Source organism: Octopus bimaculoides, chromosome 1, assembly GCF_001194135.2.
Source record: "Octopus bimaculoides isolate UCB-OBI-ISO-001 chromosome 1, ASM119413v2, whole genome shotgun sequence".
In the NCBI taxonomy this organism is placed as follows: Eukaryota; Metazoa; Mollusca; class Cephalopoda; order Octopoda; family Octopodidae; genus Octopus; species Octopus bimaculoides.
The window spans coordinates 152,552,253-152,578,592 of record NC_068981.1 but is presented as its reverse complement, the minus strand read 5'-3'; the positions used below and the strand labels follow the sequence as shown (position 1 = coordinate 152,578,592).

The following is a 26,340-nucleotide window of genomic DNA, read 5'->3' as shown; positions in this document are numbered from 1 at the left end:
TTCCATAACATGAATAATATTAAGATTCGATATGGTTAACAACAAAATATATTAAGTCATATATTTTAATAAAAGCCTTTAATTTAGTTCATATTGAAAATTAACAGAAACAAGTAATCTAACCTCCAGACTAACTAATTACCATCAGTATATTGTAAGCTCTTGTCCACTTCACTAAAATCTGGTCCACCAATATGCTGTGTTCTGTCTTCTCTACTATTATGCTCCTCTAAATCAGACCTAAAATGCTGAAGGTATATTACCTCTTGCAAACCCTTTTACCAAATGTTTCACTTTATCTATCCTTCTCCCAGAATTGCAAACTTCTGCAAAACCTTACAGGCAGCCTTTGAAGACTCATAAAAGCTGTGTGGGTACTTCATTTTCCATGGACCAAGTGATAGAAGAAAATGTTCAAACTAATGTAATTTATTTTCAGGAACTAAATTTTGTTTTAAAAGAATTCACAAATAAAATACTTACTGAAACCAAGGCATTTTGTTCATAATCCAAATGCATTCTAAGAGGGTTACAATTACAGTTGCAGACCTATAATAAAACATTTACAAATGAAAGGACAGGATATATAAATTCAAAAACAAGTTTGCAAACCCATATCGTTCGTTCGTTTAACGTCCGCTTTCCATGCTAGCATGGGTTGGACGATTTGACTGAGGACTGGTGCAACCGGATAGCTACACCAGGCTCCAATCTAATTTGGCATAGTTTCTACAGCTGGATGCCCTTCCTAACGCCAACCACTCAGAGAGTGTAGTGGGTGCTTTTACGTGTCACCCGCACGAAAACGGCCACGCTCGAAATGGTGTCTTTTATGTGCCACCCGCACAAGAGCCAGTCCAGGGGCACTGGCAACGATCTCGCTCGAAAACCCTACAAGGCCAGTCAGGCGGTACTGGCAACGGTCATACAAAAGATATTTTTATATAGTCATGGCTTAGTGGTTAGGGTGTTGGACTTGCGATCATAAGATTGTGATTTTGATTCTGAACAGGGTGATGCATTGTGTTCTTGAGCAAAACACTTCATTTCATGCTGCTCCTGTCCACTCAGCCAGTAAAAAATTATCAATCCTGTGATGAACCAGCGTCCTGTCCAGGGAGGAATAAATACACTAGAGAAACGGGCCCTATTCTCCTTATGAAGTTATGTGGACTGACCACAAAGTTTTGTTTGCAACTATGTGGTTTCATATCCATTCCTATTACATAAGACCTTGGGTAAGTCTTCTGTTATCTACTATCACCATTTGTTGACCAATGCCTGTTCAAGTGAAGCAGTATTAATGTTGACATTTTCTTGTTTGCATTATGACTAACTGCCCTGTGCTTTTGAAGACCTGTGAGATACAAATAAAAAACCTCACCTGAAAAACAGGCAAGGGTTATTAACACAGAGCATCATTGTTTAATGTCATCTTCCATGCATGCATGGGTAGGACAGTTGACAGGAGCTGGCCAGGTAGAAGACTACCCCAGGCTATTGTGTCTGTTTTGGCAGAGTTTTTATGGCTGGATGTCCTTCTCAACACCAACCACTCGGCAGAGTGGACTCAGTGCATTTTACATAGCACTAGCACAGGCAAAGTTAGTTTTGGCATGATTTCTACAGCTGGATGCCCTTCCAAATGCCAACCACTTTACAGTGTGGACTGGATGCTTTTTACATGGCGCCTGCACTGGCAGGGTCACCAAGTAACTTGCAGGATAAGGAACTTGTGTCAGAAGATGAAAGGTTAGAACATATCCCGCTGTGGTTGAAGTTAAAATAATCGAGAGAGAACACCACTGGAAAATATGAAAATTAAAAGAAGCTGCACATATGTTAGGACACAATAACCTCCTAAGATATGAATGTAATATGGGAACCAGTATTAAGAAAAGATAAAATACTTGGTTTATAAGCCCTAAAATTCACTATAATTGCCCACAGGCATATAGTGGATAAGAGCATGGGCTACTAACCCTCGGATTCTAAGTTCAATCTCAGGCAAGGACTTGAAAAATAACATCAGCAACATACCTTAGGAATGAGAACAGTGTACCCCATTAGTCAAATGAAGGGTTGGGTTCGAAATTCCACCAGAACACCTGATGAAGGCTGAAGAGTACATCAGCCAAAACATGATAACAAACAAGGTGAGGACACCTATCTGTCCATTGTAAATAATGTACATAATTCCTCACCTCAGATATATAGAAAAGTACTTTGAAATCATATTTCAAATATGTTTTATTTTCCTAGTCAGAAATTACAGAAGGAAATAAATTCCATCAATTAATTTTAAGATTATAGAAGTTGATTTTTCTGATATACAAAATATGGTTAAAAAAATTGTATGAAATTTATACTTACAGTAGATACCATGAGATAGCATATGCCCTTGTCTCATCACTTTTTAGCAATTTGATGCTGAACACCCAAAGGACTATATAAAGAAAATGAGTGGATGTGTATAATTTACTATAAGACAAATAGAATATACTATATACATACATAAATATATTCACATATATAAATATCTAAGGGTGTAAAGTTAGGATATTTCCAGAGAAGCTCTTGACCCAAATACTAGGTTCAGTTCCTGGCCAATGCTGGCATTCCTCAGGTGCAGAAAATCCAAGTTTCACAACAATCACATCATGAAGTGGGTTTGGTGGAGAGTAAATAATCCAAATAATAAGATGAAGAAAATTCTTTAACACATCTTTAATCATTCATAGGTTAAAGAATTTTCTTTGTCTTATTATTGTTTCTTTTACTCGTTTCAGTCATTTAACTGCAGCCATGCTGGAGCACTGCCTTTAGTCAAAGAAATCGACCCCAAGACTTATTCTTTGTAAGCCTAGTGCATTGAATAATGTACTCTTCATACAGTTTTGGTTACTTTTTCTGATGAGTTGTAGTGCAGCTGAGCACTGGATACAATAAGTTCATTATACATATGTCTGATCATTCAGATACTGAGGTCCTAAGTGGTAATTTGTTTTATAAACAAATAAATTGTAAGGTAATAAAATACTAAAATTTAGTGTTAAATCACTTAAAAATTCCATAAAGTATTTCCTGAATCTAAACAGGAATCCTAGTCTTTAGGATTTAGTTTTAGCTATGTTATAACAGATCATAAAAAAAATTGAGGTTCAAACATTGTGATTTTTAGGGTTTTAAATGTGTTTTTTGCTCATGATTAGAGAGAGATGGGGATGTGTTGTAGTTCAGTCTTCTGAGTTGTTAGATGAGGTGATGTGTCACCAGAGAAGGATGTTTTCAAGATTTAGTGTGCATGGAGTCAGTGTATATCTGGCTAGAGGGGTTTAGGTTGTGTGTGGATATAACCTGTGTACCTTAATGCAGGATGTTAAGTGAAGAGTATTAACATCTGCATAAGAGTGTGCATTGTCAAAAGTGACAGCAAGATGGTTGTTTATATACAGAAAAGGCAGTGTTGGAAACAGCAGAAGAGAAACATATTGGCTGCTGGGGATAAAATTAGTAATACAACCATATGGGTATATTGAGGTGTCAAATAATTCAGGAGAGAGGGCAAGGTAGCAGGATGTGTGAAGTGTTAACAAATAATCTAATCAATGCAAAAACTGGAATTAGAAATGAGCAAGAGATTGAGAGTATTTTGTGTATTGGGGATACAGATAAATTGTTGACAAAATGGTGCAGACAGTTTAGAATGGCTAACAGTTCAGCCTCTGCACCAATATAGAAGGAATGTTACAGCCAGAAAGAGCTGTATACACTCAAGTCACAGTGGATGATAATTTCAGAGTAAAATGACATGAAATGAGATAGCTGTCTTCGAAGGTAAATGAAAGTCATTGCTGATAAGATAAAAGTGGGACTAAGCAAAAGTGAGAGAAGAATGAATTTCACATACATCCAGACATCACACTTCAGATTAAAGTTAGAGTGTAAAGCCTAGCCTAGAGTGGCATGGAGAAGAATTTTGTGTGATTTTTATCTAAGATAGCTGAGGTCCAAGTTGATCAAAAATCTTTAGGTGTTTTCATAAAGGTGGAAGAATTGGCCAGCAGATTTAACATCATACTTAGGGTTTTGGTGAAAAAATGTAAATAGAAATCTACAAATGCAGATGGTACCTCAGTAGATTTAAGGTACTCTCCGCTATGTACTGGTCATTAGGATAAGTTTGCATCTCAGTGGCTATAGAAGCTGTCTCTCTTCTGAGTTGATTCACAGATAGATGATTGCAAGGTTACAAGAGTATTTTAGTAAGGGTGCACTAGGTAGAAGTGGTGTATTGCCTTGATTAAACCAGCCATATCTGTCCCCAAATTTTCTACCTGTTTTGTGTTCAAACTAGCCAAATCTGGCCTATTACCTATACCTAACAATGTCATTCAGAACTTAAACAATCACATCATTGAAACTTCAAAGCTACAAGATAATGCATGATAAATTCAAATCAATGTCAATGAATATGTATTACATTTGACAGACAAATCTGAATGCTAAAGAGTTAAGCCATGTCCAAACAATCTAATAGATGCAGAGGCAGTGATGTCTGGGTAAAGGCTGAGTTTGGTAGTGAGAGAGAATTCAATGCTCTTTGGTATGTTGGTTAGAGGCAGAATAAGATATGTTTGCAGTGTTTTAACTCTAGGCCAGCCCAGAAATAGCAAACTTATGATCAAAAGTATTCCAACTATGACCATTCTGTGTTGTTTTCAGACATTTTGAACTACAATATACAATGTGTCCTGCCTATTTTAAGGCAGTAGTGCTATTTAAGGTAGATTTAACAACTATTTTTAGCAGGACAAGAAACTGCTAAGAAACTCCTTTGTCAGCTCATTTGTGATGTTAGTAGGTTACAGTAGTTCAGATCTTGGATGACCAAAGTTTATGGATATTGAAATAGGGATGAGAGAAGTACCCAGCCAATTAATATTACATTAAACTCTATAATAGAATTAACAAAGAGACCAATGATTAATTACGTTAAAAACAGAAAAAGAAAAGCATTTACCTACGACTGTTATGATGCACCATAATCTAATGATAATATTGAGTACAAAAAACTTCTTCTTATTATTCTCTTCTGTCATATTGGTATGATGGTATATGGCTGTCAGCAACAATATTCACTCAAACCAAGCTCATAAAAGGTTTCCAAATTTCATTTATAGATTTTTCACTTGAGTACTCATGCTGGAAATAAAAGCAAGAATAAATAAATGAAGAATTGTTTGAAAAATAAAATGAAATTCATTGCAACTATTTTACATTTACTCCTCCCTCAGTGTTTTTATATATATTTGGATTTTTTGTTAAGACAACTTGGTAGTATTATTGTGTTACCCCATGTGAACCCTGACTGAGCAGATGTATGATCAATGGCATTCCATTTAGGATCATTCTATCTTTTCAGGGGTAGTTAGGGCTATATTATTCAATATGTCCTTTTTTTTTCATAAAGCAATAGTAGAATATGTGTTGAGAAATATTTGACTGCTCCGTCAAACAAGTCAAGCAATTACAAAGAGACTGCTTCACTGCCATAAGTGGGACAAATGATCTTAATAGTTGGAGCTTCATTGTGGTATTAGCTATTCAACCATAATCTATGGTTCAACTGTTTTCAGATAAGAAATAAAAGGTGCTTATTGAGAGCCTACAAAGGCAAAGACCAAACCAATAAAAAAAGTTTACCAATATTTTGAGATTTATTATTCATCAGAGGTGAAAAAAGATGGTTGAAATGTTAGCTGCCACTTCAACTTACAGTACAGTAACATAATATGTAAATCCATTCCCCATCGAAAAAATTTAGGAGTAGCAATCTCTTAATTCCTCTGATGAGGTGGTGCAGTTGAGGCACAAATTGTGCAGTAGTTATTGAAATGTATTGCTGTAACATACATAAAAAAATGAATTGATTTAAAGATCAGATGTTTTTGTGTTTTCTGAGAGAGACAAACAGCAGAGACACAGTAGACAGATATAGACATAAACAAGATAGAATACTAAATGAATAAAAGAAAAGAAACAAAGTATACATAGACAAAATATTAAATGTGTATCAAGACAAATTGCTTAAAATTTTAATATGCAACCATCTTTTATTACCTCTGCTGATAGTTGTTTAAATGATATATCATTTTCTTCAATTAATTTTTGCACATGAAGCACAGTTCTCTGAAGGTAATAGGAGATATAACATAGACTACTTTGGTTACTAGAATAATCTTGCACAATAAAATACTTTTGGTATTTATGAAACAAAATGTGATCATGGAGTATAACACTGTTTTTACCTTTACAGAAACCTTTTTGTCAATAGTTTATTAGTTTTCACTTTTGATGGCGTTTCTTCCGTCCTTCAATATCACAAACCACTAATTGTCAATTTATTTTATGGATTTGCTATTCCATTTTATGATGCTATTTTCATTCATTGTAAATTAAACATATGAGCTTGGTGTTCTTGATTGAGCATTGGCAAAAAAATATTCTTGCTATAATTCAATAATAATTCCTTCATTTGCTTGAAATTATTATTTCTGTTTAAAAAGTTGACTTCAATTTAAATATTGTAATTATTCAAACATTAATGTTAACAATATAATTTATTTGCAAAACTGAAAGGGAATTGAAAATGAAAACAGTATGTCATTATCTCAAGGTGGCCAAATGAAAATTAAAAAAAAATTAAACCGAGATATCACATTAATGATAACTCCAGGGCAGTTATAGTTATTATAATTTATGTTATGGAATCACTTTGTAATACAATGGCTGAATAAATTAAATTAGATATGATATTACTTAAAGAGAGAGATATGCACTTTTCAGTATGTCCTTTAACTAACACAGGAATTAAACAATTAAAATCTGGTGTTCAGAAAATGAAAAATAATTCTCTTCTACAGACTTTACATTACAATGTCGGCAAAACAGCTCTTCTCTTTAAACATACCAACATAGGTGAAACACTCATAAATACAAAACTAATTAATGTTTGGCTCTAATTAATGGATTATTCATGAGCCACTGTACAATACATGCTTTAGATCCTGATATGGTCTATTTATTTAAAACTGAACCATGTGTTACAGGAGTCAACTAGCTTATTTATCATAAATACTCCTGATAGGGACCATAAAATACCGTGTTTCCCTGAAAATAAGACCTGGTCTTACATTAATTTTGCATCCCAAAAACGCACTATGGCTTATTTTGGCGGGATGTATTATTTTTTTTGCAGAAAAAATCCAAGAAAATCCTCGTGTAAAAGGAAACCCATGTTTTACATTATCAAAAGTTTATTTATTTGCTTATTGTTTTTAGTCAAGTAAAAACATTTTGTCCTCTTCTGGAACATCATCATAATTCATCAAACCCCAAACTTTAGACTGAATTTTTTGCAAATCCATTTTTGGTAGAATCATGGACTCCAATCTTCATGTTTGACAATATAACTTACCTTAAATGAACAGTTTTTGTCCAAGTACTCTGCTCATTGTGCACTGGTAATGCAATGGTCGGTAATTTTATTCCATGAATTCTTCACCCAGTTCATGACTTCTTGGAGGTTGGGTTTGACAAAATTGATATATTCATTCACTACCATCCAAAAATAATCCTTGAAGGGCTTGTTTATTACAAGATCTAAAGTTTGTAAATATGAAGTCATTCCTGCAGGAATCATTATGTAGTCAATTCTTCTTTCAGAAAGGAAAGTTTTCATATCTTTTGCGCAATGAGTACTGGCTGAATCTCAGACTAAAAGACCTCTTTGAGACCCACGTAAAACAAGTGGCATAGTTAAATCAATCCATTTTCTTAAAACAGCTTGTGTGCACCAAGCCTTTTCCATTTCAAGGACACAAATGCCCAAAATTCGTTCTATCTTCTCTTTTTTGCCTTTTGTGATGATGAGCAGATGGACGTAAAGAATGTGGACCGCACCCGCTTTGTTTGTTTTTGTTTTTTTTTACAGAATCCCCCATTTTCGAATACAGAGATTCTGATTCTGCAGAAAAAAAACAAAAAAAAACAGCATTTCAAAATTTCAATTCCACCCCCACCCACCAAATTCTTCAGTTTTCACTTTTTCCAGAATTTCTTTTTGTGAAATACGTAGAAAAATACAGAGATTATCTCCATATTTTTCTACATACTTTGCAAATATGAAGAATTTGGGGTGAGTGGGGGTGGGCGGAAATAAAAATTTTCAAATGCCATTTTTTTTTTGCAGAATCAGAATCTCTGTACTTGAAAATGGGGGACTCTGTATAAAAAAAAAAAAAAAAAAAAAAACGAAAGTGAGTGCGGTCCACATTTTGTACGTCCGCCGATGAACAATGGGACTTTTGTTCCATCAAGACGAATGACTAAAATACAAGTAACTCTTGCACTTTTGTAACCTGTTGAAGTAATATAGACTGACGAGGCACCCATTCAATTGTCATTTTAGATCCTTGGCCCATAAATACTGCAGTCTCATCCATAGCAGTTACATTGGAGAAATTGTATTTAAAAAAGTTGACGCCATCTGAAAGCAAGTGCACGTTGAATCACAGTGTTGTTGATCTTCTTAAAGAGAGCTCATATCGCCGAACGAAGTTATCCAACCAATGAGGTGATGCACTAAATATCTTTGCGGGTATATCCAATTGTGGTGCCATTGCAAGAGCAAATTCTTGAATATCAGCCTTACGTACAACCAAAGCCTTTGTTCTTCTGTCAGCAAACCATCCTGAGGTGATATCTTCCAGCTCCGAAAATAATGGTTGTCGACCTGATCCCCACTTGCGCTTCTTAGCACTTTCCTCACCCACCTGTCTGCTGAGATTACCGTACTCTGCTCACCATTTTCGAACCATTCAGAGATCCAGTATCTTCTCCTTACAGAAAGCCGTTAGATTTTTGTGTGACTGCTCCACAATTCCTTTCTTGTACTCCACGGAATAACTCTCTCTTTTTGCACTCATCTTGCCTGGGGGACAAAGAGTCAAGCCAAGGGAGTCAACTCCATGCATGCACACTTAGCACAGACTTTAGCCAAGCTATGGTAGTTGGTTTATTTTGCAAATATCACATGGTCTTGCTACGAAGCTGATGCATTTTTGACTAGGTATTATTTTCAGGGTAGGGCTTATATTAAAAACATCTTGAAAAATCATGGTAGGGCTTATTTTCGGGGAAACACAGTAATAGTAACAATAGTGTTACTCTACAGAAAGATAAAAAAGGGTTGTTGTTGTTGTTTAACCTTTTAACATTTAAACTAGTCATATCCAGCCCAAATATTCTACCAGGGAATGTAGCTAATGTCAATAAATGATGAAATTCACCAATCTACCTAAGTCATTGGAATTGGTTTTCACATGAGAAACTCTTCAGTTCAGAACTACATTGTACATAATTTTTGGAAAAGGTTTATAACAAAAATATGATAATTAAAACTATTATCCTAGTTTTGTGTTGTTTTTAAATTTGACTCAACATTTCAATTAGGTGTTAGCTCAAAGATGGAAGGAAAGGCGAGAGTAACAATGAGGAAAACAAATCTCAAATGAATGTGTGGATAGTATTTTGGAGTAATTGGGATTCCTCCATCCAGCATTCATCTCTTTAACGTACATAAGAAATGTACAAAGCAATGGGAGAGCTACTACATGGTTGCTCGAATTGCATTGTGTCACATAAAGATAAAAAAAGAAAAAAACAATGGTTATGGTTGGTATGCATTTTTGATCACATATCTGCTTAGTTTGAGTTAGCCTGGTGCTAAACAATACAGATATTCGTGTCAGTAAAGAGTGAAATATTATTTATAGTCTATGGCTTACATGTTAGTTACATTGTTTGCTGTACTAAATAACTGATTCTATTTTTGATTTACAAGATTTTTGATAACAGCAGAAATTGAAAAGAAGAAATTTATGTGTATAGTGTATATAAACAACAAGAGGACTGAGATGCTTGCAGCAAAATACCCAAACAGTAAATAATTCAAGTAGTTATACCAATGACCCAAATATTTGTTTTTAACACTGATTCACAGAATTACATAAATACCTTCAACGTCTAACAATACTTAGGAAACTATGAAAGATATGATAACCTACTCAGACATTTTAAAGAACACATTAAGCCATCACAACAATAGCTTTTACTACACTGCTATGTCTCAAGTAAACTGTAAATTAATGTTTAAACAAAATTTTTAAAAATATAAAAAGAGATAGATTAAGTTACAGGAGTTTAAAATGAATTACAATCAACACTGTCTGCAATGAAAAAGTTTGCTTAGCAACTACATAGTTGTAGGTTCAATTCCATCACAGAGCACCATAGTCAAGCATTTTCTAGCAAGGCCTTGAGTAACCAATACTTTGTGAATCAAATTTAGTTGACAGAACTTGTGAGAAACCTCATAGGAGAGGGTGTCCATATTTATGGAAGGTAGACAAACTTAATCCATCAGTCAGTTTAACTCTGCAGCCTGGTATTCAGATTCTTTTCACAAAAATTTGGGTTATCTGTAGTTTGAGGACAACTTCCTCCCTTCCTTCTACCAATGTTAGAGGCCCTAAAAGAGATCATAGGTACTGGTCTTAATACTTTAAACATGTTACTAAAAAAAGAAAAGGATTTTATTGTGATTATATGAACTCTCCTACAATAACAGGAAATTAAAACCCTATCTTTGGGAAGTGGAATTTTGCAGATCATCTGCTGATGATAAAGCCTGCCAAACCAATGGAATCTATACTCAGCTCACTCAAAAGCAAGAGGCACATTTCTTCCCTATCATTGAATAATAAAGAATAATTGACATAGTGTTCTATATTTCCCAAGGTGATATCTACATTGAGTACTGGTATGTTAATGTGTGGAATTAAATGAATACCAGTATAGTTGGATGAGAAAGAGTTTTGGTTAAGAATATTAAGCTTGGTATGTCTCGTAAAATTCCTTCCTAACTTATCACCCATCAATGCTGCAGTTCTACTACAACATAAAATACCCAAAGATACTAGCGATCAGTCACCCCTCAAGTTCCATCCAATAATTTCAAGGATCAGAAGACAAAGCTATTTTTAACCCATTAGCATTTAAACTGGCTACATCCAGCCAAAATACTATACATATTTTATGTTCAAACTGGCCATGTCTGGCTTCTCACACCAACCCTACAATATCATTCTAGAAATTAACAGTTACTTCATCAAAATCTCATAGCTACAAGACAATGCATGATTAATTCAAGACAATGTGAATAAATAAGCATTACATTTGATAGAATGTGAATGCTAAAGAGTTAAGGTTATGAAAGGAATACTTATCCTACATTTCCTAGGAACGGGTGGTAACTGCTCAAACTCTTCTTCAACATTCTAATAAAAAACTAAGTAAGACTTTGAACCAATGAGTAATTATTCAAACTGCAATATATAACCCCCAAATTTTCTTCAAAGCATACCCCACTATCTTAAATAAGGAATGAACACATTAGATAATGTAGTCCTATGATGCTCCTAAAAAGACAAGATGCTGCTCATAACTAATCAATCAGAGTTAACATTGAACTAAACCTTCAAGTATGCTTTCAGTTTAAAAGTCCACATTATGAACACGAACTTTAAAAAGCCAGTCACTAATAATTTCTTAAGTTGATATTTTAAGATTCAGGTGCATGGTCAAGAACATTAAGTTAATCTTTGTGGAGGAATGTACACTTTGGATTTGAGCTTAAACTAAGAACAACAATAGTAACAAGAAAACCCTCAGTAGGAGAAGTATGCACAAGCCTATGCTATGACAGGATCATAAAAATCTAACAGTACATCAGTTATAAAAGGTACACTGTGGGAAGATTAAAATGGCTAAATTAATTTAACAAGCATGGATTTTTACCTGAGTTGAACAAGCTAAAAGAAATCTCAGAAAGAATCAGGTAGTCATTCCCCAAACCAACAGACTAGATTTGTGGTTAGAGAAGAAACTTTTCAGAGTAGTAGGCAGTATACCATCCAAACAACCAGTATGATAGATTACAAAATGAGAATATGCATATTTGAAGTGGATGCAGTTATGCAGAAAACAAATAGCCTAAGTAAGAAAGGTTGTTGTAGAAGAAATTAACTTTTTTGATACCAACTTGCCTGAGGCTACTCCTGGTTCTATGATATAAACTTTCTGTTTTAAAGTGATCTAAAAACCAGCTTATAATAACAAATTTATTTTCAGAATTAACTGAAACAAAAGCACTGTACTTTGAGAGAAATATGGTAATGAAAGGATTAAGGAATATTAACTAGTTAGACCTTTACATCAAATAGGATGTTACATACTGCTACGTTGACAGTTACAAAAGTCCAGCCCCAGGTTAGTCAGGGCTGAGTGAACCTAAGATGGAAGGCAATCCAACCATGATCATTCCTTCTTTTTGTATATTTAAAACTACATTTTCTAATGTTCCCTCCCTTTAGGAGTGATTTTAGAAAGATTTGCTTGTTATTTCTTGCAGGTTTAGCAACCACTAAGATACTCCTTCATCGGCCTGTGGTTGAAGGAGCAAAGAACATTGGTTACAACCAAAATGAATGGTTGCTGGTTAAACAACTGCTGCTATTATTGCTACCTGCTATTATGAAGCAGTAACTTATGTCACAAGCCTTGTTTGTTAGTGTAGCTGTTACAGAACAAGAACTGTCTCTGTATATTCAGGTCACATTATTCTTAGTGAGAGGTTAGATTTATCTAGCAGATTCTTCAATGGTTCTTCATCTCTACCCACAATAGAATAGGTTGGGGCAGACTTGATTCCTGTTGCTTCTTTCTCTCTTATCTTCATATTCATTCTCGCTGCATTCAACATGTGTTTGAAGCAGCCTACTTCTTTAACAAATGATAGTTTTGGGAATCTATGGAACAGCAGTAATATGAAATCTCTCACAAGAAATCTCATCACTTCATCAAGCTTCAAGTAAGTTCAAATGCTGCCATAATGAGTCTGGTTAAAATCTATATCCAATTAGGATATGCTTTGTTGCTCCATTCTGACAGAAATTACAAATTGATTGATCTAATGTAAAACATACAGTTAAGCATACTCAGAAAATTATCAAAATCTTTGAATGTCTTAATTCTTTCTCTGGTTATGGCATTCAAACACCCCCCAAAAAGATCCATTCAGGTACCTCCACACATGACACTTAAAATCACCAATGATAATTATCTTAAATAAATGTTCCTTTTGTTTAATCAAGAGATTAAAAGCTGCTTGCAAATAAACAAAAATTATTCTTAGGTCAATTATATTCTCAATCTTCTCATTAAATGTAACACCAATTTCTTACATAAGCACAAGTGTGGGAATGAGTATTAATAAGATCATCTCAAGTACACAACTAATACAATAAAATAAAGTCAAATGTCAATCACAGCAGGTTTTGAATTGAAAGTGTGAAGGTATTTAGACTGTATTCATATCAATTTGGCTTGTCTATATGTAATTTTATCATCATCCTTATCCAAGCATTATTACCCAGAACATAACTCTACACACTCCCACCCTGTCATCAATTTAACAAACTGAAGCCTGCACACAGTACACATCAAGCCATTTATGTGAAGGTTTACATGATACACTGATCAACTAGAAATAGCAGCCAAACATTTCTGAAATCACCCTAATAAAAAACATGAAATTTGGTGAACTGAGAATGTGGAAACCCATGAATTGGAGAGTTGAACAAAAATACCTTGTATATAGATATTGAGTCATGGCACTTTATACTAAAGGTAAACTTAGCAATCTGATAAATACAATCAATAAAATAAGTACCAGGTTAAGTACCTGGGTTGATATAATCAACTAAAAGCAACCCAGGATGGCCAAAATCCAATGATTGAAACCAGAACAGTAAAAAAAGCTATTTCTGATGCATTGTGCCATAGATATTTAGGTGTTTTTACTCTGCTACCAGGAAATTGCTTTCATTAAATGTGTAACATCTGTTCAACCTTTTCATTTACTGAATGCTTAAAAATAAATAGGGTTAGAAAGTGAAAAGTGCTACAAAGGAACTTTTTGATGATTCATTTCTCATAATGGGTTTGGTGTTGGCTTGTAAACAATTATGTTTAAATAACCTAAAACAAAAGTACTATATCTGTGTATAGAATAAAACAGAAAAAAATGCAGGTTGCACTGAAATTTTGGGGAAAAAAAATTGATTTTTAAATGAGCCAATTTAGTTTATGCATGTTGTATTGACTGCCTTCTTTTCCCACATGCAACACTTGTGTAACTAATCTTGGGTGTAGAAACTGCAATCTTTGTAGCCTTTACATGTGGCCTTTTGTAAGTTGTGTAGATATTGTATGAAGATATACTTTTGTTTATTACAAAGTGCATATTTATAAATTTATATACACTGAAAAAGAAAGTTGTTCATGTTGACTGTTTGCTTGTTACAAAATATATTCATTCATGTTTTTAAATTCATAAATCATTAAAAGGATAATATTTGTAATACTGTCAACAGCCTCTCTCCACCTTTGGCTTCCACTATAGTCATCCCTACATACCTCTGACTTTTATCTCTGTCTGCGTACATCATATTTTCTGATCTATTATCAAGTTTATTATATTGCTGCTCTCTACCTTTCCTATCTGGTACTTACTACCTCCCACTTTCTGAGTTATTTCTTTCACCTCTTCACCATACTGATACTTTCCATCAGCTACACCCTCACTGTTGTTCCACCCACAACATTCATTTCTACATCCATCTCTAACCATTTGTCACTCTACTTTCACACTCTTATAAACCTATCCACCCACCCGCTTCTTGATCTTTTGTATTCTCTCTTATACTCACCTTCTTTTATCTTGAGTCACCACCATCATTGTCTTTTACTCAGCTACCCACCCTGATATAATACAGGGTAACCATATATCTTCCCTATAGCAAGACGCTTGTGCCGGCTTCTATATCATACTTTTGCCTCTCAAAACCTGGCATAAAACAACCTCCCTCTCTGCTACACACAGCTAAAGGTTTTTTTTTCTTCTTTGTTTTGCAAATTACTTGGTGACTTTTTGCCATGAAAAAAAAAGCATCCAGCACACAGTGTAAAGTGGTTGGCATTAGGAAGGGTATCCAGCCATAGAGATCATGCCAAAACAGAGATTGGAATTTGATGCAGACTTCTGGTTTGTTGGATTCTGTCAAACCATCCCACCTATGTCAACATGGAAGATGAAAGTTAAATGATGAAATGATATTGATACAATTATAATAAATGCAATAGTAGATTTCAGTATATTTTATACAATTTTCTTTAATGCACCTTTATTGTTACAGTGAAATGTGTTATTTGTTAACCCACTTCTTTCCAATTGCAAAATAAGTCTGAGTATCCAACACCATCCAAACCAGTCTTTGGCAACAGTGCTTTGCTCTAGTTCTTCATTTCCAGAATGTTGGCCCCTGGGAATTTGCTCTCAGCTCACATCTTTCCTGCAGGTTATTAACTTACAAAGGTTCAAAAAGAATATCAATAGCACCAATTTCACAAGTTTCAGAAGGCCTGCAAAAGACCATAGCACCATTACATTTTCCAGGCCCATCAAGTAAAAGGAAAAAAAAAACATTACTTCTGGCCATCTAGGCTTTTACTTTTCAGGTGTGTCCATTTTATGTTATGCTTAGTATCCTGTCCTGGTCCATTTAAAATAAGTAGCCTAGCCATCTGAGCCATTGATACTATTTCAAGGACCATGCATAATTCAATGTAAACTTCAAATAAAAAGATTTAAGTGTTCCTTACACTTGGATTAGTCCATGTTCTCAGAGAAAACGTTTTTATATTTAGATACAGAAGAATCAACTGCTGGTGAGCCTCTTTCCTTGATAGGGTTAAGGTTATATTAGGAAGTTTGTACAAGCCCCCGATATCTTAACTAGGCCATGTGTGTAAATTCTTAGTGTGATTTTAATAAAAAAAATACTCATTATTATATCTTCAATGTATAGAGGTAGCAGATGGCAGAATTAGCAGAGTACTGGACAGAATAATATATTTAGATATAACTCTTTACATTCTATGTCCAAAGCCTACCAAAATCCACTTTACCTTTCAACCCTCTGTGATCAATAAATTAAAAACCAACAACATACACGGTTTTGAAGTAGTTCCCAAATTCAAAGTCTTGTAAGAAATCATTACTTTCATATTCTAAAAGACTGGTACTAGTTAAATTGTGACTAGTGCTAATTGTGAAGCAGCTGTTATTTGTAATTAAGTTACAATTTTTCCAGATTAAAAGTTAATTATTAAAGTCTGGTTGGTAAATATGAAACTATTTAATCCACAACATACAAAAACGTAGATAAGGGAGTACATCTAAGCTTCTTTACAACTGTGATTTTAATATAGATCAACAAAAAATATACAACAGGTGTTACTAAAGTTATTGGTGAAGCTGACACAGTTTCAGAGTAACAACAAAATAGTTAAATGATATCAATAAACAGGTTTCATTTTCATTGTTTAATTTGAAATTGGTGGTAGATTTCAGTGGAGCACTACATATAATAACTTGTGGTATTTAGTTACATTCTGAGTTCAAATCCCTATGGAGTTGATTTTATTTTTCTTTCTTCCTGGATCAATAAAATGATTACCAATCAAGAAGTGAGGTCAATGTAAACAATTATGAATGGTACTGTCATGAGGTTAGTAGTTATTGTAGGCATTTCTTTGCTGAATCACCTTTTCTGTGGGGTCAAACTGTCATGAGAAAGATTGATGTTGTATCTTTATTGTAAGATCAAGCTGACTGTATATATTACAACAAAAGCAAACTTGTGAATGTTTAACAACAGATTTTATTAAGAGAAGATTATCATACATAAATTATCAAATTCTCACTAGTTACCAGAATAATATGTAGGAATTGACTTAAATGCATTTGCTCAGCCATTTGTGATCTGGAAAGTGAAGAACCAAGGCTATGAGTGTCCATCACAACTTCTTGGTTTGCTGGATGAGAGCTGAGATCTGTCCTGCTTGAATGCCAACAGCACTCTGCTGCGATTTAGGTACCTGACTGTGTAACTAGGGAAAAAGGCACAAATTCCAAGAACATTTGAGATGTTCACACCTTGGCTTCAAGCAGATTGGTTGATATATAGGTTGTTCACATGAAACTCACACAGCTCGAATATAGCTTACTTAAAACCATGAACTGATGATTTTGTAGTTGGGGTTCAAAACCCTACAGTAAAATTATTAGAGCATCAGACAAAATGCCATGCAGTATTTACTTATAGCTTTTTACATTCTGAGTCTAAATTTGCCTTTCATCTTTCCAGAGTCAATAACGTACTAGGTAAATACTGAGTCAATATAATTGACAATGTCCCCCACCCAAAGGAGGGGCTTGTGCCCATATTTGAAATCTGTATTTTTTAAATCCAATTCTCACTGAGGTCAACTTTGCTTCTCCTTTTCCAAGTCATAATGTAGAGAGAAGTATTGATTCAATTTAATCCAAGTCCTCTCCCATAAAATTTGCGATCCAGTGTCTATGTTAAGAATCATTAGATTAACTGTAAAACAGCTCAAAGTTAATGAATGTAGGACAATATATTTTCTGTGTTTAGTTCAGTGTTTGAGATAAACATATTTTTGGCTTTCACTCAATAACTATATGGCTGGAAACAAGCTTGTCTAACAAGCTAGTCTAACAAGGGACTTGATCAGGAGATGCACCACTTGTGCTACCTTCCTAGTAAGGTAATTACAGGAGATGACTGATTAATGAAAGCTGTCCAAGCCATGTACAGAGATGCTGTCAGTAAGTTGAAAGTCAGCATTGAGTACAGCAACAAATTTAGTGTACAAGTAGGAGTTCAAAGATCGGTTCTCAGCCCCCTCTTGTTTATCATAGTCTTCCGGGCCATAAGTAAGGAATTTAAGGCTGGTTGCCCTTGAGAGCTCTTCTTTGCTGATGACTGTTTTTATAGCTGAATTGTTACTAGAGAAGAAATTTCAGCAAGAGTTAATTTAGCAAAAGCCAAAGTACTAGTAAGCAGGAAAGCAGACAAATTATTAATCCCTTCAGGTTAATGGCCCTGTTCAATATGTAGGAAAGATGTAAGTAGAAATTACATTCAGTGTACCCAGTGCAAGCTATGGAGACATAAGAGATGAAGTAAAATTACAGGAATATTAACAGAAGAAGTAGTAGTAGTAGTAGTAGTAGTAGTGTGTGTGTGTGTGTGTGTGTGTGTGTGTGTGTGTGCGTGCGTGCGTGCGTGTGTGTGTGTGTGTTAGATGTGCAAGAAATAGGTTTCCTCAAATATCCAAGGGATTCCTTGGAGGTAGCAGATAGTTTTTGCTACCAGGAGTCCAAATTAGTAGTATTGGGAGTTGCTCTGAAAGTATAGTTGCTAGAATAAGAATAGGTTGAGCAAAATTCAGAGAGCTATTACCTTTGTTAATAACAAAGGGTCTCTCTCTCAGTGTAAAAGACAAACTGTATGATGCCTGTGTACAGATAGCTATGCTATATGGCAGTGCAACATGGGCTGTGACTACATAGGACATGCCATGGTTTGAAAGAAACGAAGCCAGCATGCTCTGCTGGATATGCAATATCAGTGTACATATACAACAAAGTGCAAATATTTTGAGAGTAAAATTGGGGATAAGTGGCATCAGCTATGGTGTGCAAGAGAGAATATTCAACTGGTGTGGTATATGATGCACATGGATGAGGGTAGCTGCATAAAGAAGTGTTGGTCTCTAAATTTGGAGGGGTCCTGTGGAAGAGGAAGACCCAGGATGATATGGGATAAGGACGGTAAAAATGATTATCTGATGCTGAGCCTCACAGAGGCAATGAAAAGGGACTGAGAACTGGTAATATGCTGTGCTTGAGAAGACCCACCCAGTAAAGTAAAATCCATGTCCATGAACCCCTTCCTTCCCTCACAACTCACCCATACCCACCACTAGTTTCTCCCTTCCCCTCCATTCTCCCTCATGTATCCACCTACCTACCTGTACACAGTATGCTCCTGTTAAATCTCTTTCCCCCACCTCTAGCTCCCACTTTTCATTCAAAATCCACTCACCCTCTCCAATCCCTAGTTCACTTCACTATGTACAGCACCATGTAACTTGGGTGTATAACTCCTGCCCCCTCTCTGTCACATCTTTACTAGCTTTCTTTCCATCTGAAAAAGCCATGTCTCTCTTCTAATGCAAGATACCTTTCTGTCCCTCAATACAACTCCCTGCCATCCAGTTGAGGGTTCTTGTCATGCAAGTTACTTAGTGACTTCATTGCTGCTGATGCCACATAAAAAACACCCAATTCATTTTCTTAAGTGGTTGGTGTTAGGAACCATAGAAATCATAGAAATCATGCCAAAATAGTCAGCAGACTTGGGTGCAGTCTCCTCATTTTCCACTTCCTGTCAAACTATCCTACCCATGCTAGCATGGAAAACAGATGTTAAACACAGTGGTGTGGCTAGGGTAAACTGCATGTGGGGCAAGCCGCAAAAATGCACCCCTCCCCGCAATTACCAAATCCACGATATTATATAGTACTTATTTGTTACAAGTAATTAATGTTTTAAAGCAATATTTTAGGAATAAATACTTTACCAGAGTTCATTTACCTGCTGGTTCGGTACAGCCTCTAATTCAAAATATATTTTTTGAATATTTACTTTCACAAATTTTATAAATGGAGTTCAAGCTTATCGTATTATGGTCAATTCTGCACACCTACTTCCGCTTCAATCAGTGCCCAGGACACTCCCCACTCCCATTACACTACTGGTTAAATGAAAGGATGATGATGATGCTGAAACTGAAACAATTATACCATAAAAGTGCTGTTTTAGATATTTAAGAACACAAAAACTGTGAACTTAAAAGTTTTTGTGTACTTTTTAGTGGCTACAATGTAAATACAACTACACTTTTCCCATACAAAAACTGATATAGAACTAACTGAACAGAAATTTTCATTTCACAGCAGAGTTAAACTTTGTATTAATAGATCTCTAATTTGATAACCACAAAAATGAATAACTAAATAAATAATAAGGCTGATGTACTCATTAAAATAAAATGGGAATTAATTAATCTTTAATAGCTTTGAGAAGATTACAAATGAGATATTCTGAACATTTCATCAAGCAAGGCATATGATTTTGGAGACGATTCATTGTAATTAGATTTCAATAAACCATAGATGACATCATACAACTCAAATTAGATATGACGGAACCACTAAATAGATGTATAGTATTAGTGTCAAAAATAAGTCTGCAAGCTGGCAGAATTGGTAGCATGCTGGGTAGAATGCTCAGTGGTATTTCGTCCATCTTAACTTTCTGAGCAGAAATTTCACCAAGGCCAACTTTGCCTATCATCTTTTTGGCGTTGATAAAGTAAGTACCAGTTGAGCACTGGGGTTGATGTAATCGAATTATAAGAGTATAAAAACTGCATCCCTCTGCCAAGTCATGTTCAGCCAGTGTGGCAGAATAGGCTCATCAAACTCAGATATACAGCCACCATATCAGACTGGCTGGTGAAGAAAACATGTTGAGGTGTTTGTCCTGCAGTGGACTGAACATGAGCAATCTTATCTAAGTGTCAAAAATTAATATATAAAAAAAAACAAACATTCTTTTATCGTAGTAGATATGGAAACAATAAGTACCTGTTTTGTAGTCAAGTAGAGAAGCCACTCTTACAGCAGTATATGAAGAAATGAAATCAGATATGTTAGCCTCAAAGAAAGCTAGTTGCTCTTACAGGTAAATGACATGACTAACTTGCCACCATATTTTAGATGTAGAGCGAACCACAAAGCTAATCCCTTCTGAGATATTCTCAGCAGTATACAAACTGGTGTCCTCATTCAAATGAAATGTGATTTATAAAAAAGACAAGAACAGGAACACAATGACTCATACTTTGTATAAGTGTGTCTCTTTTATGATATTGCTAAGCAAGGTATTTAGTTAAACTTAACAATAATTTCAGTATCAAAAGTATATATTTGCTGAATTACTGCTTGAACCCTTTAGCGTTCAGATTACTCAGTCAAATGTAAGGCTTATTTATTCAGATAACTTTGAATTAATCATGCATTATCTTGTTTCTTCAAGATTTCAGTGATGTGATTGTTTATTTTTAGAATGACATTGTAGGATAGGTGTGAAAGGCTGGATCAAGTCAATTTGACCATAAAACAGGTTGGATATTTTAGACTGGATATGGCTGGTTTAAATGCTAAAGGGTTTATTGAGTCTAACTACTAGATTCTCTTACTGAGGGAATTTCTCCCAACATATTTACTGTTATTTCACTATATTCACCATTAGATACTTGTCTAATAGTTTTAACTGAAGCAACACAATTTGATTTCATTTTAACCGTTATGGTCATGTCTATCTCAAAAGTATACCAAAAAGTATTGGAGTAAGAACACTGATGCAATGAAGCAGATCTGCAATTATCAGAATTGTGCATAATTTGTTGATATGCAATGGAAAATCAACAAGTGAGATATAAAATGCATAGGAAGAAAAGCTGCATAGTTAAAAGTCTGCTTGGCAACCAAGTAGTTTCAGGCTTAATTTCACTGCAAAACATTTGAGGCAGATATCTTTCATCTATCACAGACATCAGTTGAACAATACACTATGAATGGAATTTGGCAGACAGATATTGTGTAAAAGCTCCATGTAAATATATATCGTTCATTGATATACATCAACAACAAGATTTGTAAACATTAAACAAAAGTTGATAAACCACTGTTTCTGTTGTATTTGTTTCAGATGAGCTACATAGGCAATCTGTTGTTACTCTTGGGCTTTTAAATGCAGTGAGCTATTAAGTGGCCCAATGGGAACCTGTAGCCAACAGTAACTATTGTCTTCCTTTCATCTTTTACTTGTTTTAGTCATTGGGCTATGGTCATACTGAGGCACCACCTTGGAGGGTTTAGTTGAATAAATTGACCCCAGTACTTTTTACTTTTTAAGTCTATTACTTATTCTATCAATCTCTTTTGCTGAACCACTAAGTTGCAAAGATGTACACAAAGCAACACTGGCTGCCAAGCAGTGGGGAACAACAAACACACATACACTTTATATACATAAGAGGCTTCCACACAGTTTCTGTCAACCAAATTCACTCACAAGGCATTTATCAGCCCAGGGTTATAGTAGAAGACACTTGCCCAAGGTGCTATGCAATGCAACTGGACCTGCAACCATGTGATTGCAAACTGAACTTCCTAAACCACACAGCCCACAAAATGCAATACGAGAAGGAAAAAAAAAAAGAACTCCACCCCTGCAAAAAACAACAACAACATGATATAGTGAGGAGAGACAACTGCACTCAAAGAAATATGTGATGCTATTAAATAATATATATAGGAAGTGAAAGTGTTAGTAACAGAGGTTGAAAGATTAGTAAAGCTGTAGATCGGGCTGTCAGATGATATAACACAGGCTTGATAAGTCAGTATTATAAAACCAGCATGAATAGGATGAGGAGGTGGTTGCATTACATTTTAGAAGATAGAAATAGAAAATGAAAACTTATGTTATCAATTATGTAAAGTTATTGGAAATATGAAATAATTAAAAAAATTAATTTCAGTTAAACAGAATGTGATATGCATCTTAAAAACAAACACCTAATTCTAAATTTGTAATATTTTTAGTGAGAAGATAATGAATTTTTATACGAGTGGGCTTTCAATGTGTGTATTATACATATAAATTCCTAGCAAGCTAACAATATCAGTAAGTTGCTAGCATCTTGTCATAGCTTGTAATGCTTTAACAGTATCTTTCATAATAGATTTTTTTATTATATTCATTAACCTGAGCTGGTATTTGAAGAAATATATACTGGGATATGAGAAGGTTAGCTATAATGATATAAAACTGTAAAATGCATATTCTTTTCCTTTCACTTTATTTCAAACTACCATGGTTTAAATTACATGCCAACTATTTTGTCTGTAGCTGAAGATTTTAAATTTAGAATCCATAAGAATGCAAACAACTGCCTTTCAGTAATTACTAAATAAATATATAGAATCAAAATAGAATCTGAAATATGTTAAGTTGGCTGTTTAATATAAAGCATATAACCAACTAATTTTGAAAGATAACATTTTAGCAACATAAAATAGGAAGTGATTTATAATTCTTGGAATTCTTGGTATTTGGAAATGATACAAGTTAAGCAGAAGATGAGAGAATGAAGAAATTGAAGTAACAAAAACCAGGAAACATTGACAGATATTAGAGAAAATTTCTGTAAGCCAATACATGCAAATATATCATCATTTTAAATATTTTTCCAAGCTATCGTGAGTTGTGCAGGTCTCACTGTATCTTGTGGTCCTTTGTCACCTACGGGACACATAACCAGAAACAAACTGCCAATCATATTTTTTGTTGACTATGTTACATTTGCTTTGTTTTTCTTGAGAGGGAAGAAATGGTTTTTACAGATGGACACAATCAGAATTATAATGCACTGACTCAGTACCCTTTCATGACAGTTTGTCAGTTCCAGAACTGAAGAGTAGTTTCTCCTCACACACACATGGCTATGCAGCTAAGAAGTTTGCAACCATGTGGTTTCAAGTTCAGTTCACTGAGTGGCACTCTGGAAAAGTATTTTCTGCTATAGGCCTGGATCATTCAAAGCCTTATGAATGAATTTGGTAGAGAGAAGCAATAGGAAGCTCACTGCACGTGTATGTGCACATACACATGTGCACACAGTTGCACAAATGTGCTTTGATATTGGCATACCATGCTTTGCTTGTTACAATTGGTGACATGAAATTTACATTCATTGTTGCACTTTTAAAGACTTTTGGAATCCTTTACATGAAAAATAAGTGCAGGTTGATGACAGAAAGAGCAGCCGACCACTAAATACTACATCAAATAAGTCCCTGTCCTGCCTGTGCTAAGATGGAAAAACAGATGCTGAATAAATATATGAATATTTATATCATCATTGTCCTTCCTGTTGCCAACTTTCACCTGTTTCTGAGGAAGATAAAATTTCCCCATGGTCAGAAATGCTTATGCAGAATAATGGAAATGAATGACACAGCTTGCATAACTGACACACATTTATAACTATCATGCAATGTCAAGGCTAGGAGACATAAGCATATATACACACACAACAGGTTTCTTTCAGTTTCTATCTATCAAGCTATTCACAAGGATTTAGGCAACCTGGGGCTATAGCAGAGGACACTTGCCCAAGACACAAGCTTCTTAATCACTTACACACACACATTTTCGTCAATATAATTTTCAGTTAAATTACTACCCAAATCCAGTTTTAGATGGCTTATTGCAGATTGACCACATCTGTAGAATGACAAGAAAAAAATAGCTTGTGTCTATTAAGTTATTTCTATAAAATGTGATCATAAAAGAAATAAATATAACCTACGGTTGCAGATATATTTAAAATATTGATCAGTTTATTGATCTATTCAATTGGTTCCTGCAATATCAAGTGTCAGATGTTACACTTGTTAAATGGACATTAGAGTATGAGTCCTGTGTGAATATGTGTTGTTATCAGGTGAGTAATGCTCTTAACATAACATGGCTAAAGTAAAGTTCATGAATTAAATGCAAGTTCATATGCCATGAAGACACAAAAGGAATTTGATGTTTCAGAGCAGTCTCTTCATCTGAAAAAGAGAAAATGTGTTCTCTAACTTAAGGGCCTAAGGTATTACTAAGAATATAACATAGGATAAATTTAAGAAATAAACAATAGAGTCTATTAATCAAATGAAACTTGTCAAAATTGAACATCAGTTGCAATATCTTTTTGTCATTATACTTACCCTTTAGCATTCAGATTATTGTCAAATGTGATACTTATTTATTCACATTATTTTGAATTAATCATGCATTATCATGTAACTTCGAGATTTTGAAGATGTGGCTGTTTATTTTTAGAATGACATTGTAGTGCAGCTGAGAGAGGCTGGAACTTATTAGTATGAACATAAAACAGATAGAATGTTCTGAGTTCAAATTCTGCCAAGGTCGCCTTTGCCTTTTATCCTTTCAGGGTCGATAAATTAAATACCAGTTGCATACTGTAGTTGATGTAATTGACTAGCCCTCTCCCCTCAATTTTCAGGCCTTGTGCCTATAGTAGAAACGATTATTATTATTATTATTATTATTTTCTTAAAGAATACTACACTCCAGTCTAACTATCCAATGTTTTTTCTCAAGATAACAGAGAGAGATTCATTTGCTATTTATAGCAAGTCAAGTGAATGCATATAAGTTCCTTGTTGGCTTGTTGCTAGTATAAGTTGAAGTTCCAAATACACGTATATTTTCTTTGTATATTATGAATGGCTTTATTATTTATAATTACAGCAGGTGATTCTATATGTATTTAGATGACTATAAATACGAGAATGCATGACTGAATATGAATGTGTGTGAATTCAATTGCACAGGGTGTATGCAACAGAGTGGAACAGATTTGCTAAGTTACTATTTAACAGCTGGATGCCCTTCCTGTTGTCAACCCTCATCTGTTATTCAAGTAAAGGGTTTTTATTTCAATTGGTTTTTGAAGGGGCAGAGCTACAGAATATATTTTTGCAGAGAATGTAAACAACCTGGTTGTTGATACAACTGTACCAATAACCAAGTCACAGAGCTGTAACAAAATTAGAATTGCATCAGTGACCAAATTGAAACAGTTTAATGAAAATTTGACACAAGAAATAAATGGAAAGTGAATATAGCAGTTTATATAGCTAAAATGGATCTTCCATGATGTAATTGCTTAAGTTTCAAAACATAAATACAGATCAAGTCACAATCTAAACAATACAAAATCTAAACTAAGTTTATGTTCTTTTATGTCTAAATGGTATACAAAAGTTATTTCCTCTACTGATTATATGAGAAACATTGTTTGTTATATAGACCATAATTATTCCATAAATATTAAACATTGTAACACAGACTATTTCATTTCATTATGTGTTATTGTTGGTTTTTATGTCCAATATAAAGCCTCTACCACTTTGTAATACATCCTTACCATCATCCCTCACTGCTATGGTAATAAAAGAAAAAAACAATAATTTCCATTTCCAGTACTCACAAGAAAACTATCCACCAGGAAGTTTTCTGTTAGTCACAATAAGAATGAATATATATATATATATATATATATATATATATA

General features: G+C 34.5%; 1 protein-coding gene across 2 annotated transcripts in view; it reads right to left on the bottom strand.

Moving 5' to 3' along the window:
- Positions 1-26,340, bottom strand: part of LOC106882382 (uncharacterized) — a 36,062-nt gene that overhangs the window by 2,673 nt on the left and 7,049 nt on the right. Inside the window, exons 1-4 of one of the 2 annotated variants that reach the window (XM_014933043.2) lie at positions 20,768-20,969; positions 5,024-5,205; positions 2,374-2,446; positions 484-549 (exon numbers count right to left, since the gene is read on the bottom strand). In XM_014933043.2, the coding sequence (XP_014788529.1) occupies positions 484-549; positions 2,374-2,446; positions 5,024-5,102 (218 nt within the window). In that variant the 5' untranslated portion in view covers positions 5,103-5,205; positions 20,768-20,969. Of the gene's footprint in view, positions 1-483; positions 550-2,373; positions 2,447-5,023; positions 5,206-20,767; positions 20,970-26,340 lie in introns of those variants that run through there. The other variant, XM_052971514.1, reaches the window with a different exon arrangement.